Raw genomic sequence first — 15883 nt, 5'->3', positions numbered from 1 at the left:
AGAAGACAAGGACCTCAAAAAGCGGACTTTTGAGAGTCAAAAACGGATCTCACAAGGATGATACAAGGTAAAATCCCAGAACAAAGGAAACAGTAATAATTGAGAATTATTAAGAGACACTGTCCCTGAAGTCCGTTAGAAAAATTAATTATTTGATTATCACAACAAGAATCTGCTTCCGCCAAAATTCTGAAAAGAAGGAAGGGGGGAAGCATCTAAAAAGAAGAAAACACTAAGTTTTCTTCTTTTTTTTTTGTTGTTGTTTTGTTGTGTCCACCTGTTCAAAAGAAAAAAAAAATAATAATTTTTCTTGAGGTGAGGATCAGCTAAGGAAAAAAAGGGGAGCAAGATTCCCTTTCTTTTTTTTTTTTTTTTTTTATAAACAAGAAGTTTAAGAAAAAAAAATTATAAGTCCAGAGACCGGTAGCTGACTTGAAAAGGAAGGGGGGAAAAACAAAGATAGCTTTCCCGAGAAGGAAGGCCGAGTCAAAGGCGACGAACGCTGACAGGAGACGGCTTCCTAAAAAAAAATTCTAAGTATTCTTGTGAAGGAAAGAAAATATATATATTTTTTTTTTATAATTAATTGAATAATTAATCAATTAATAAACACAAGAACAAAGGATTGATTGAAACAAAAGAACAATCAACTAACTCGAAACAAGAAACAAAGAACTTGAATCGAGGCAAAGGAGCAAGTCAAGAATTAAAAGAATCAATCAATTAATTAATTAATCAATTAACCAATTAATTCAATTAATAAATACAAGAGCAAAGGATTGATTGAAACAAAAGAACAATCAACTAACTCGAAACAAGAGACAAAGAACTTGAAACGAGGCTGGAATACGACGCTCCTAACGTCCTACAGAACCTATCTGTGGAGAAATAAATCAATTAAATTCACGACGAGTCGTATAAACGAAGAAGTCAGTGAATAAAAAGAATTAAAAGGATTAAAAAGGAGCGAAGACAACGCCCGAGCAGGAAGGCGCGGAGCTATGGGGCGGAGAGGTGAAGACAACCCGCCTGTGAGAAACGTATCTTTAAAAAAAAAAAAAAAAACTCACGAAGAGGGACAAGAAACGTTAAAATAATATCACGGAAGCTCCGCGCGACGTGATAATCCTATAACAATCTTAGATGAGAGAAAATAAGATTGAAATAAGGGAAGAATTGCACAATAAAGTATCCAAACGGAAAACAGAAATGCAATTTTGAGAGTGTACTTAGCTTGCGACTGCACTCGACCGCAGGCGAAAGTAAAAGAGGAAATGGACGCCAAATTGCGCGACGATCTTGGGATAGTGCGTTGGTAGGGAGATGCAGCGCGCGCGCAGGAAAAATTGTGTACTCTATATTCGGCACGCAGGTTCATCGTAATGAACTAGCAAATCAAATGGGTATATCCCAGTTATTGATGTAAATTATGATATTCAAAGAACATCCTGATCATAAAAGATTATGAATTTGGGACATAACAAGCAGAAACTTTATTTCCGAAGCCGATTAAAATCCGATGTTGTACTAGTGAAATACATGTATGCTCAGATGCATTGTCTGTCGTGATTGCCTGCATGTACTCTTGCTTAACATAAACTGAATGACTGATACTGCACGAGAGTTGTAGAGAGAGCTAGAGAGGGGCAGTTGGGGCGTTAGTGCAGCGCAACGCCTAATTTTCAGCCCTTGCAAAATCGGGGAACATAGCTTCAACCACTGGCGTACAGATGGGGGTGGCGATTGGGGGCCCCCAGGTGTTTCATGGCCCCCAAAAAAAGGAGAAAGGGAAAGAAAAGGAACTTTAATATTATGTCGAAATATAGATATTTGTATTGCAAAGTTCAATATTTTTGCTTCAGTTTCCATATCTAGCCCCCTCATTTTTTTTACTCATTACGCCACTTGCTTCAGCCAATAGATCTGGTGCAGATCAGTCTGAACTAGTGGTATCATTGGTATGTTGTGAAAAAGTCACTGGTCATTTTTCTTTTAATATTAATATTGTGTCGTTTGTTGGCATTTGTATTTCTTCTGTTGATATTAATAGAGCCCCTCTGGGCAATTTAGGCATCATAAAACTTCTGGCGGCTCTGCCCCCTCGACCCCTACCAGGAGCCTCTGGACCCCTCGATCCGCTGATACATTGCTGGTTCGCGCAATGGATAGTGGAGCATTACAGATTCTCAACATGAAATGTGGCGCTTCAAGAAAAGTAATTGAGAATGGCTGTATTAGAGTAAATCAGTCTTATTATTAAATCACTGTGAATATCACGGAATATAAGCTTGTGTTTGCGAGTCAACTTATAAAACAACGAAAGCTCAAACATTAGTGACTGAACTAATGATTGGACAATGCATGCACCATTGCAATGATATTTAACAGATTTTTTTTATTGTCGTTCAAGCACAGGTTTTCATTTTTGTCTTTTGTATGTAAGCTCTTGAAAGGGTGATGCTTCGACCCAAATGGTCACATTATTCACATATGCGACTGGAATCACCTTCTGTACTAGGTTGACCTGAGAGAGGTTGTTGAAGATGAAAGCAATCTTGTCCTGGACTTGTTCTGAAGGTTCTTTGATCTCTTCCTTAGGTGTAGCCACCAGGAGTGTATCAATGTTGGTGGTATTAGCAATGGAAGGCTGAATCAAAGACAAAAAACATACGAAGAGTGATAATGAAGTGTTGTTAACCTAGTGAAGTCTAAGAATTTTAAAGGTGATAATGCTTTGCCCTGGTTAAAATCGTAAATAAAATCACTTAAATATATCACTGCATTTTTTGTACATCCTATTTATTTTCCTTGGATTGGGATTCACACATTAGGAATATCAATATAGTGATCCATTTCTAAAAAAAGTGGAATATATATCTTTTTAAATTTAATTAAAGGAAGTTGCTTCACGGCTTTATAGTTCACCCCCCCCCTTACTTTCCAAAATCTCATAAAAAAGATTGCTTCAAATGTATCCCCTAAAATTGATATAATTCAAACATAGTTTGGGAAATAACTATTACACCACTTTCCTACTATACGCACATACTGTATGGTCTAATAAATATTTAACAAGATGTATCACAACATTTTGCAAGAAAAGCCTCGAATTCAATATCACTTAATTAGTAGAAGAATTCTCTCACCTTAGGAGCTGCTTTGGCAATGGGTTTGATGGCTGACACGGTGGTAGTTGCTGTTGTAGGCTTTGTTGTTGACAGTATGGATGATGCTGTTGTTGTTACTGTTGCTGTAGTAGTTGTGGGTGTGGGTTGTGGTCTGCTTGCTACCGGTGGTTCCATGGATTGTTGACCATATGTCACATACTGCAGATATTATAGAGAGTGACACTTGATACGTTTTCATTTGAATCATTAACCAAATTCTATGGCCCGTATTCTAAAGTTAGGTTTAACTTTGACCATGGTCTAACTCTGTGCTAAGATTATGGGAAGCCAAATGTTTCAAAATTTTGTTTAGAGTGAATGCTTCTCATGGTTACTGTGCTCTTTACTAATTCTTTAATGGTGAAGACAACTGTCATTCTTACCCTTCCCAGGCAGTTAATAATGTTTTGGAGTCAAATAAGCTGATACATAGAACCTCTACTGTTAAAGATATATGAAACAAACGGCTTTCCATAGTTACACCACAACTTTAAACCAGAGCTTAAAATCAAACCTGGCTACAGAATATGGGCCACTAAGTAAGATGACAATGTTATATGAATATCAGAATATATTTAATGGACATTTTTTTGGAAGTGGAACAATCACAACCATATTAATCAGTTTCACGCAATTCATCTTCAAGAAGTGATAACTCAATTCTTTGAGTTATCACTACTGAGGACAAACATCAGTGTAAGTGTAACCAGATTCAAATAAAATAACCACCAAGCTGTTGATACGTACAGACATCAATATGTGCTAAATGATTTTGGTAACAATATGTGGCAGCTGCAAAATGAGTGAAATAAACATGGAATTCCATCCAGGTGTATGGACTTTTCCAAGTAATAACAATACGGTGTCCCACAACTGCGTTGGCAATCTTCAATGTTCTTGCTTTCAAATTTCATGATGTCACACAGATTGGTGAAAATGTAACAAGATCGTTTATTGCAACAACAAAAGTTTAGCTTTAAAACCGGTCATGGTGGCTCAGTGGTACAGCGTCTGCCTCATGAACGGGAGGTCATGGGTTCGATCCTCGGATGAGTCATACCAAAGACTTTAAAAATGGGACCTTCTGCCTTCTTGCTAGGCGCTCAGCATTTTTTCTTAACTGAAGTGGATACCCTGGGTAAATAAAATATTATTATTATTATTAATCTTTAATAGTGAGATGAGAAGAAAATGATTTCCTACCTCAATGAGATGCTCCGGAAACTGTTTGAAGTGAGGGATGGAAGCAACATGAGTACAGTACTGGGCAAAGTCTTTGAGACGTAGCTTGAACTTATCTAGTGCTGCTATACCAAACATGTACATCTTGCTGTTGTGAGACTTCCTGAGGGCTTCTAGAACATAACGCAGAGCCATTCCTAGAGCCATAAACCTGAAAAAACACATATATGAATACACAATACACATAGTCACTACAAAGGATGTATGCAAAGTGAGGGAAGACCACTAGAATTTACAGCTGGGCACCGTCTTACAACGACTTGCGATTGACCCGATCAACCACAACTATGGAAAGCCAGCAACATCAACATCTGAAATACATGTTTCTTACAAATATTTTATAGATATGCTGTATAATCACACATTCACCGTTTTCTTGACAATTCAGTGTGCTTCTCTGTTTTCAAAGGACATTGCGCAAAGTTCTCGTAGAAAAAAATATGACACTGATGGGTTTCCATAGAGTTACGATTGACTGGTTCAATTGTAACTCTTTGTAGGATGGGGCCTTGGTGGTAACAATTGCATATTCAATATGAGACATCCCAAGGGCTTCTAGAACAAGGTGCAGAGCCATTCCTAAAGCAGCAAACCTGCAAAAATATTGATTGATGTCACTTGAAAAGTTCTGCTAAAAGGGGGGGTTAGAAATACCCTGATAAAGTGGAAGTCTACACTATTAGCATTCATTTATGAAAGGCACATAATTAACTCCATAAAAAGCAAACAAAATCATTTTTTTACACACTTGTTTGTTTTTAACGGCACAAGTGAACTGTCTCCCTTCCCGGTCCAATGTTATCTACTTTAATTTCAGAACTGTTTTAACAAGGGGGCTCATTATAAATGAAGTAAGCTTTTCTTCATAGAAAAATGCATGAAATAATGTGACATATCTGATGCCAGTTATGAGAGCAGGGAAAAAAAACTACACAGGAGCTTGGGGCGATTTCACCCCCAAATTACTCAAAAGAGCCCTGAAAACTCTCCTTTCACTAAAATATTCAAGCTCATCTAATATTGCAGAAAATAACTGATAGAATAGGAAATAAATAATGTTTTCCCCTGTATAAGAATCGGTAAAGGTTGATGACTACTCACGTGACTAAACCCTGTTCAATGACACCTCCAAACAGACAAGCAGTAATCAAGAGTTCTCTCTCAGGATACTGAGGAAAGAACTTGTATTCCTCAAATAGATTCCTCAGCATACACATGAATACCTCCTGAATTTCAAGATAAAAGAATACAACAAATGACTGGAATGAGAAGGTAAAGAGATGACCATCATGGCGGTACCCTTTTGCCCGTAACACAAAGCTTAGCAATGATCGTAGAACATTTTTCTACGATTGATTCCATTGACTACAATGTACAATCAGTCGCGAAAATTGAGTGTAAGATTAATTGCTAACCTTTGTTTACAGGACCCAGATACCGCCTAATCACCAACACCAGTCACCAGACCTTGTCTTCTCTAACATTTATATTAGAGTATATTTATCCATTGATTGTCTGTTTTACAAAGGACAGCCTTCATATCATAATGTAAAAATACAAGAATTACAGAAATTGGAACAAGCATCACATGATACATACTGAAATGCAAATTTCACAAATCGAAATGAATAATGGGAAATATATAAACTTTGCACAACGTCTTACAGAATGCAAGTTTTCAATTCACTCTTGTTTAACGAAAAGGCCTCAATGCCATTCAATGGTTAATGGCATAGTAAAAATACTTGACAGCAAATTTAAATCATTGTTTTCATGGAAGTAACCATCGGAAGGCAATGTTACCATTACGACAACTTTTATTCAATTTCCCCGCTCCCTGTTGAAATTTAAAACTCTGAACTGTTTAAGGCATTTGAAGGTCATATGAACATCAGAAGGTAAAAAATAACCCGCAAAGTTTAGACACCAAAGCATAAACTTCTGTGACAGTATGAATATGCAACAAACACTTATTTAACAACAATTTACACAACTATTGTTCAACTTACCCTTTCCCTGGTGACTTGTGAATCTTTGAATTGTTTAAGCATTTGCAGAACATCATCCACTGACATGATAGGGTTTGGAGGCTGGTTGTATATCTGTTGAAAGTAGCTGTTTGCTTCCTCGTCAATCTCTGGTGAAAATGACTGGTTCAACTCGGGCCATATATTTGATATATCACCTTATACAGAATTGAAAAAAGGTCAAAGCCAAATAAAACTAGAACTCTCACTGTAGGTGTGTAATACCCCCGCCCAATACACGGAAAAAATATGTCGTGCCCATCCTTACCCCAAGACATAAGTGTGAGCAAAATATTATGAGAATTGGTTAAAAAATAATGAAGTAGTTTGACATATAACATCTTGCGGCCATGGCAACACAATTTCCAACACATGCAAAAATATTTCCTGTACATCTTTACCTCAAGACCAGTGTGTGAGTCAAATTTCTTAAGAATCGGTTGAAAACTGATCAGATAATTTTAATTGCAAGATTTTTACCTTATTTTTGCCAAAATAGACCGTTACCATGGCAACACAAATATGTCATGCACATTTTTACCTCAAAACCAATGTGTGAGCCAAAATTTCATGAGAATTGGTTGAATATTGACGAAGTAATTGAAACTGAAAATATTTTACCAAATTTTTGCCATATAATATGCCGTTACCATGGCAACATGACTTCTGACACACATATAAAAACATGTCTTGCACATTTTTACATCAATACCAATGAGTGTGCCAAATTTCATGAGAATTGGTTAAAAACTTACAATGCTATTGTGAGAGAGTAAGGGGGTATAAGAAATGTAATGTAAAACCTTTAAATACTGCGGTATCACAATTTTGGGCATTTCAACTAAAGAAAAATATTGTAAAGTTAAGAGCATATGTACATAATACTTTATCTGGAGCATTTGATCCAGATGTTCATCCCAAAGAAACAAGTAAATTCAGCATTCAATATAAACACAAAGATAAACACATACAGATGATTTGGTATAAGATGTTCCTTGGTAAAACAGAAATACAGGAGACCTGTGCATACTGTAAATGTAATATAATAGTTCTTGCTGTCACATCACAAAAGTCACGGCAAAGAAGCATTATTTTTTGTAACAAAGAAATCTGTATGCCAGGGGTCCCAATTCACACTTTCAATGGAAACAGTAGTGTCCCATCAATTTGCATCCAAAGTCAGTTTTCTCATATTTTGTTTCCACCTCCCATGTCTGAAAGGAGAGGGTGACCACTCAGACAAGATTTCTCAGTGGTGCATAAAAATTCCCTCTCCGCAGACAATGTCTAAAGGTGGAGTGGGTTTCAAAAAGACTCAAGGGGAAAATTTGAAATACGTGTATGACAATACCTGGTCTTATAGCACCGGCACCACTTTTAGGGGGTTGGCTCATTGTTGATTGACTGTTAGTGTGCAATGAAGATTCTGGTTTGGAGAGTGAAACAAGGAGGAAACAAGAAAAGGCAAGAAGAATGAAGACCCACTATCCAAACTGCAATTACTCCAAAAAATAGAAGCACACACTCATTAGATTAGTAACATTTCTTTTTAGTACTTACTTTTTTCAGAAGACGCTATTCATGATGGAAGAAGGGAAAAAATGTAAACATTAAAACTAACAAATACTAATTCTAAAGGTTGCAAATTGAATTGTATTTTCTTTGAATTATGAACTAAATAAAAGAAAAATAGAATGTACAAACTTTCCAAATGAATGAATGATCTTTCTTTTGAATTTTCACTGATAGAAATCAATTAATTTCATGTTGCTAATGATGAAAAAAAGGAATAACAATAGTGGGAAGAGCATCTAAAAGAAGTTCATCTTCATTTTACCACATACCAGAGCATTTCTGAAGTCTTTATGTCTGTGATTTTTTTTCAAACAGAATTGTTATAAACTACTGAAATATTAATATCTGATTGGCTAAGAGCAACTATGTCAGTGACATTACTGCCAGGATGCCTTGTGAAACGCTCCCCCTGAATATGAGCACATTTCTTACGATGACTGGTAGACTGGGACGGATTGATGAGTCCACCCAGGTTGGGACCGGGTCCTGACAGCATTGGGAATGTTTTCTGTGGCGACTGAGGAGGCTGGCCGAAGCTGGATCCCAGAGGGTTTGAGCTGAAGGGGTGTAGGTTGGGCGTGGTCATGGACGGTGCAGACGACCCCATTGTCGATCCCATCGTCGACCCCAAGGTGGACCCCATCGTGGAGCCCATATTTGAGGCCATGGTGGAGCCCATGGATGTACCCATTGTAGAGCCTAGAGGAGGCATGCCGGGTAGCGAGTCAATCTGTGACAGATTGAGACAAATGGAATAGATCATTAGGGATGGCTAAGATATCCAGAGATGTTTACAATCATCTAAATAAACACAAACCCATATTTCCAAATGTTTATAGTTCTAAGCTAAAGAAGGATGTCAAGAAACTTACTGGTGTGCCTGGTCCTGGGGAGATTGGGGGAATCCCCTGGTTGTTCATTACTCCCGGTGGAGGACGAGACTTGAGCAGGTTACCACAGTTAGCCACCATGTTCATGATGGTTTCAGCAAGCTCAGGTGACACAGAACTGACCAAACAATAACACAAAAAATACACATTGTTATTCATCGATTTGGTAAACACCAATTGTACAGAAATTCTGGTGACACGACAAATGCTCCTGCGACACTTGTTCTGGTCTTAATACATCTGAGGGCATAGGGTCAGAGTTAGGATTGCAATAGAGTGATTGGATCAGAATAATTTAAAGATAAGGATAAGGGTTCATTTACTTTTGGAGGTCAGGTTTTAAGTTTGGCTTAACAAGTATATTGTACATAAGAGCAATTGTCGCCAGAGAAATTGTCATGGAACCATAATATTACTAATGCACATCAGTCAGCACTTTATCAAAACCCCTCTTCACACCTATACACCTCAGAAAATTGCCATAAATATTTCACTAAATTGACTGAAGTGTATGTGATAAGGGATCAGCTAGAATGCTATGTCGTAATCAACTCAGCCGATGGTCGCAGCTCTTCAAAGTAGTGCATCATTCATCTACCGGTGTGTTGGCTCAATTGGTAGTGTCCGTCTCACAACCGAGAGTTCAAACCCTGGCCGCATCAGACCAAAAGATGTTAAAAGATGGAAGTTGCTGCTACCCCGTTTGGCGCTCAAAGATTAAAGGGATAGAGCCTCGTCGATCTGACGCTGCAGAGTGGCTGCCGGGCCCACGAACAATTGCGCAAAATAAATTTTCAGAGTATTCCTTTCTTATGTGTATTTCAAACAATAAAATATGGATGGATCACAAAGGAAATGATTGTGTAATGATATAAAGATAATGCACAGAAAAAGTGATCACATAATTCAAATACAATAACCTTGAAGGTCCTTAACGCACTACCAATAAAGATGAACTGATCTCCATGCAGAAAAATTCTGGTGTATTCTTGGCAATCCTAAAATCTTACTGTTGATTAACAATCAAATGACAAGAAGAGAAACCAATGTTTTACTTGATAAATTAGTCTGCAGACAGGAGTGCCTTATCAAAATACTTTCTACACAGAAATGGCATCCACAAAATCAAGTACAATGATCTAGGGAATTACCACTCTTCTGACCTTTTGACAATGCAATTACAGTATATTGTATGTCAGATTAACAGGAAAGACTGAATCATATGATGTTTCACTTCCTGATCATAATAAAGTTCCTCATATTTTACTCTCAGCTCATTATTCCCACGACCACTTCACCATTTATCTAACTTTGACCCAATTTTCGAATTAAAGCCTAAAAAAGAAATGGATAAAGTTTCAACAATGTGAATTACATGTAACAAAAACTAGTGACTGTTTCATTTTACTTTTCATCAATTCTTACAATTTGGCATTACATTTGATTAAGCACTCTATATTGATAATGTTATTATTTGAACATTTATTTCCACATGATAATTGTATCCTGATATTTTCCTCGCACTCCATGTATGGGACAAGGTGTTATATCAAAAATAGATTTAAAAATAAACATATCATTCAGGACTGGAAAAATATATATATCCTTTGCAAATTACATTCCATATATTAGAATTTAGACTAACTCTATTCACACGTGCTCTAAGAAACTATCTCTTATTTTATCTGATAAGGATTACAACCTAAAATGAACGCTTCATCACTTCAAAATATAAAAATATCACAAGAAATATTAAGTGGAAAAGGTTTTTTGATAGTAGAAGAGCTATGGCAAAGTGCAAACAATATATTACATGTAAGTGCAAAATGATTTCCTTTACAATATCACCTATGAACATGCATCATTGACATTATGTGTTAACTCACCTGACACATGCTTGTAGACAGGCTAACATTGTCCCAATGGTTTCAGGTGGTAACACCCCCGTCTTACCCCCTCCTGGCAACTCCCTGGGCTCTGGGGGCATTCCTCCCATTACCTGGGGGGCACGTCTCTTCAGAAACTTCACACATGTCTGAACAAAGGACTCCTGTTTTACAAAAAAATTGAGCAAAATGTTTAATTAAAGACCATGCAGGATATTTGTGGTTTGATCTTCAAAATTACAATCCAATTCAATCTTTAAATTCAAAGTTCTGCAGCAGGTCCACAATAAAAGCACACTTTAAGATAAGATGAATTAAGACTCTATAATGCAAAAGAGATTTTAACTTTTACCAGAGGGCCAGCAAATAGTTAATGAAAAACTCATGAGCCCAGTCTTTATATCAAAGAATTCTTAATATTTCATTTGCTATCATCTGTAGTATAACTTCTATTTGTATTATATAAACTACAAAATCCATGGGTGATAAGAAGAAAGTACGATTGGCCTGAATTCACAAAGTTGGGTTTGAAAACCCATGGTTGAGTTCATGGTTTATGCAGATTTCCTGTATAAATTACACTTACTTTACCGCGTATATTAAAAAATGTCCAATGCTGATGCGCATATTTGTCACAGTGCGCCAAGTTGACGCCTGTTGCCGTGGGTATCCACGCTATTTCATTCATGAGTCCACTGTTTTGAATTAATGAGTCCACTCTTCTAACAGTGAACTCATGAATAAAATAGCAAACCTAACCATGTAACAGGCGTCAATTTGGCGCACTGTGCCAAAAGCGCGCATTGACATTGGAATTTTTATACACGTGTCCGATACGCGCTAAATCAAGCGTAATTTATACATGAAATCTGCATAAACCATGGATTCAACTGTTGGGTTTTCAAACCCACCTTTGTGAATTCGGGCCATAAGTTCTGACTGATTTCGTCTCTGGACTTACCCCATGTTCTCTGATCTTGTCTGTCATCCACTTGTCAAGCTTGAGGTACTCTCTGCGTGATGCCAGGCAGGCTAGGTCAATCACAAAGAGGAATGGTGTTGCGTTGAGGAGGAGAGACAGGGCTTTGAGATCCTGGGCCACATCAAGGATCCTTGACAGCCGAGTCTGGTCGCTGTCGCCCCGCATGTACCAATCAGCCATGGAGTGCATCACAATCTGACGAATCGTGGGTGATTGCCCCTGAAACACAAAAACAAAAGAATCATTTTGGACTGGTATGACCAAAACTGATTTTGCAAACATGATCTTTCGATGGGACTTAATATGTACGTAGGTTCCCTAACAGGTCACATCTGATTTATAGATTTTCAAAGGAAAATGTGCTCTGAGAAAAATATAAGATACAACTTCCAGAAAATTAGGGGCAATAATAATAAATTGTAATAAAGGTTCTAATGCTAATACTAATGATTATCATGATTATACCAATGATACTATTGATTACAATGATAAAACTAACAATGATCATTAATTGTTAATTATTATTCATTTAAAGTTACCCTACAATGTCTATGTTTAAAAGAGGTTTGTAAGTAATCTGATTGAGTCCTATACTCTCTGATTCTATTTTTAATTTCTTAATGACTTTTTACTGTTTGTGTATTTGTTTGTTTGTTTACGATCAGTTAAATGTTATCTTTATATGTTGGGGACAAGCCATTGATAGGCATCTAGCCATTGTTTGTCCCTCCACTCTTTAAAATTTTGCATACTTTATTATCTTTGTTATCTATTGTTATTGTAAGCATTTCTATTTATTGTTTCTTGGATTGATGCTTGTGCAATTTTGATGTAATTTCTATTAAATAGCGGACAATAAATGAATTGAAATTGAATAATTGTAACAATAACTTTCTACCACAACTTACCTGTCCATGCCACGCATAGTGCAGTACGATGCCGGAGTTTGGATGATTCCCAAGGAATATTGGCATGAGAACTGCTATCAGCTCTAACCGTAATGGAGTCATTGTCGGCTGCAAGGAGATACACAATATACACAAAATAATTTGTTAGTGACCTCGATAACTCGCCGATTTCAAGCTTCTGTGTTGAAAAGTAGTGATTGTGTTCATGCAAAATTAGCACCAGACAATGCACTGAACTTGAAAGGAAGCTGGTGCTGGTGTTAAAGTGGGTTCTGGTGTTTAAGCAATATTTGACAAAACACCAAACTTGAAATGGATCTGCAGGAACTGGGATAACAAGGTGTTAAGCAATACAAAATATCTCTGATAGAACTTTATACTTGTACACTTTGATGTCAGATAATTGAGACACCTTAATTTACAATCTGAGCACCAACGACAATGCCATACTTAAATGACTCAATATACAACACAAGTTACAAACTATTTTCGAATTATGTGATCAGAGTTTACTGCAAACCAGACGCTTAAGATTCAAATAAGCTCTTCCATCAAAACATGATTGCTTCAATGATGGATCTTCATGTAAACCGCTTGAAAACTAAGGTACCTTGTTCAGAGCAGCAGTGAATTCATTCATGGATTTAGATTATCTTATGGTATGGAGAAGAAAACATGGGTGTGAGTGGTAAAAAAAAAAAGATCTGAAATAGCTGAAGAGTGTTGAAAAGGTCAGAGCTCCCATAATTTTTGGACAGATGAAAGCCAAAAATAAGCTGAAATTAAGCTGAAAATTAAAAAAAATCAGCTAAAAATCTGAACTCTCACACCCCTGAGCTTAATACTATCTACTCGTGTTCAAACAACATTAAATGTTACCACTATTATAATCATGTTCAGGCATTACTGCTCACCTGTACTTGTAGTAAAGCAAGAAGCAGCATATCGGGACAATGTTTGATGGGAAAGCTGAAAAGGTTCTTGACTTGTTCATACTTCCCAGTCTCTGAGAGCTTCAGCAACACTTCAACCAGCTCAAGGGATTTCCTGTGAACATAGGAGAGAAGAATAAGAAAACAATATGAGCACATCAGACCTCTGTTAATGTTTGTGTTGATTTTTTTCCAAGGTTGCTTTCAGAGATCAACCGAAAGATCATGCCAAAATTAAAATGGCTAAGGATTCAGAACTATCAATTAGACTAGTGTTTAGAACTATCAACTGGATCAGTGTTTAGAATTATCAACTGGAATACTGTTTAGAATTGTCAAATGGACTCATATTTAAGAACATCTTCTGGGACCTATTCATCATTACATCATGTCCTCAATTGAAAAGGATTTTTTATTTTGCTTCTGTTGCTGTTGATATTATTTCTACCATTCTCATCAATAATAATGATGATGATGGTAAATTGATAGTTATCTCCATCATCTTATCATAACTGTTATATTAATTGTATCATTATGTTCTATACTTGCTGAATACGAATACTGAATGTGACATCTGCTTCTACAACGATGGCTCCTTCGCTCATTTCTCTGAAGATACGTGGTCCGGTTGTCATAACGAGTTTCCGGCTCAGAGTGACGCGAGGATCAGAATTAGGGTTAGGTTTGAGGTTAGGGCTTATGCTTGGCTTAAAGTGTGATTTTTCATAGGAACCACTGGTGCAGGAACAAATATCATGGTAAAAGTTGAATGATTTAAAAATATGTTCTAATTTTCTAGCTTTCACATACCATGTAGCAATTTTTCTGTTCTCTTCTTCCGGTGGTGCCTTGAGAATGTCAATGACAACTGGATGACAAGGATAGTCAGCAAAGCAGAAGATATCAGGCTGGGATAGGGCTTGTTGGATCCATGATAACTAGAACAAAATAAACATTGTTGTTCCTTCGTTATTCACAGATGCAAAAAAATATGAATACACAAAACTAATGATTGCTCTTCAAACTGAGAACTATAGTTGGATTAACATTTTAATTTCAAGAGCGACACAGGCTTTCAAATGACACTAATAATCTACCCCAGCCTAATTAGGATTACAATTTCTCTCAATCTCTCTTTACTAACTGACTATTGTGATTTTTCTATTCAATTCAAATAAAACAACTATGATTCTCAACTGCACTCAAATCACAATTTATGCCTCTTGACCTTACCTGATCTAATGTTAGATATTAAAAGTTTGAAATAAAATGTAAACAGCATTGAAGAGTCAAATGCCTGAGAATTTTTTTTGGACACCACCCCCTATGTCGGGCTGGTGAACAAAAACTTGTAATAATTGAAACATTTCCTTTCTGAACTACCAGGGGTGTTGCACAAAGTTATAATTATGACTTTGAGCCACCCGTAAATGCCGACATGTATACGATATGCAACACGCAATCTTATTAATATGCAGTTGCTTGCCTCCTGTTAGCATGATCTGAACAATGTGGCCATGCCTTCTATTACGCATGCAAATAGGCATTTGAACGTGACTCCAATTCATACTTAACTCTTTGCGAAACACCCCCAGGTATCTATTCTCATAGACTTACCTGTCCTTCAAAATTCTTCCATACTCTAGTGTAGAGGGCTTCTACAGGGAAGACCTCCTGCTGAAGACCTCTGATCAATGCAGTCTTCACAAGCCTCAGTGCCTGGCTGTCCCCGATGTAGAAGCCTGGATGATCCAGTTCAAACACAACCTCCTTGAAGTTGATGTGCGGGGCAAGCTCTCTTACCACCTTAATGAAGGTGTCAACGTCCCAAGTGGAGAGCTGGCCAGACTGGTCTTGTTTGTCCTTGCCATCGCTCCAGACACTAGCCCCAGACACCGACTGTGCAGGAGAAAATACAAAAAGCAACAAATGAAACTCAAAAGCCTTAGGACTATGAAAGACAGGAATATGGAGTGACACAGCGTGAGACCAAAGTTCATCTCAAATGACTTCTATAAATTGTTGCAAATAACATACTTTGTACTAAATTAATGTTTACGTTATGAATGTGAATTGACTTATGCATACTTCAAACTTCAGCTAATTGGATTGAAAAATATTGAGGAATCCTTAATGGCTTTCCAAATTGCAGCCATCTAAAATGACTTTTGAAGCTATACAAATAGCTCTATGAAACACCTCAATGGAATAACCATGGCTGCAACATAAGGAACAAAATGTAAACTTCAAGCACAAAGATTGGGGTGATACACG

The 15883-nt window shown here is 37.0% G+C and overlaps 1 protein-coding gene across 3 annotated transcripts in view; it reads right to left on the bottom strand.

Annotated features, from left to right (window-relative positions):
* Positions 1 to 15883, bottom strand: part of LOC121408335 (CCR4-NOT transcription complex subunit 1-like) — a 64058-nt gene that overhangs the window by 27730 nt on the left and 20445 nt on the right. For 2 of the 3 annotated variants that reach the window (XM_041599766.1, XM_041599768.1), the window contains exons 9-22: positions 15227 to 15508; positions 14420 to 14547; positions 13592 to 13724; positions 12678 to 12785; positions 11749 to 11988; positions 10788 to 10951; positions 8884 to 9019; positions 8444 to 8741; positions 7788 to 7862; positions 6419 to 6594; positions 5511 to 5635; positions 4371 to 4560; positions 3147 to 3326; positions 2507 to 2647 (exon numbers count right to left, since the gene is read on the bottom strand). In XM_041599766.1, the coding sequence (XP_041455700.1) occupies positions 2507 to 2647; positions 3147 to 3326; positions 4371 to 4560; positions 5511 to 5635; positions 6419 to 6594; positions 7788 to 7862; positions 8444 to 8741; positions 8884 to 9019; positions 10788 to 10951; positions 11749 to 11988; positions 12678 to 12785; positions 13592 to 13724; positions 14420 to 14547; positions 15227 to 15508 (2376 nt within the window). Of the gene's footprint in view, positions 1 to 2506; positions 2648 to 3146; positions 3327 to 4370; positions 4561 to 5510; positions 5636 to 6418; positions 6595 to 7787; positions 7863 to 7996; positions 8012 to 8443; positions 8742 to 8883; positions 9020 to 10787; positions 10952 to 11748; positions 11989 to 12677; positions 12786 to 13591; positions 13725 to 14419; positions 14548 to 15226; positions 15509 to 15883 lie in introns of all 3 variants that reach the window. The other variant, XM_041599767.1, reaches the window with a different exon arrangement.

This window comes from Lytechinus variegatus, chromosome 2, assembly GCF_018143015.1.
Source record: "Lytechinus variegatus isolate NC3 chromosome 2, Lvar_3.0, whole genome shotgun sequence".
Taxonomy (NCBI): domain Eukaryota; kingdom Metazoa; phylum Echinodermata; class Echinoidea; order Temnopleuroida; family Toxopneustidae; genus Lytechinus; species Lytechinus variegatus.
This window is presented reverse-complemented; position numbering and strand designations above follow the sequence as displayed.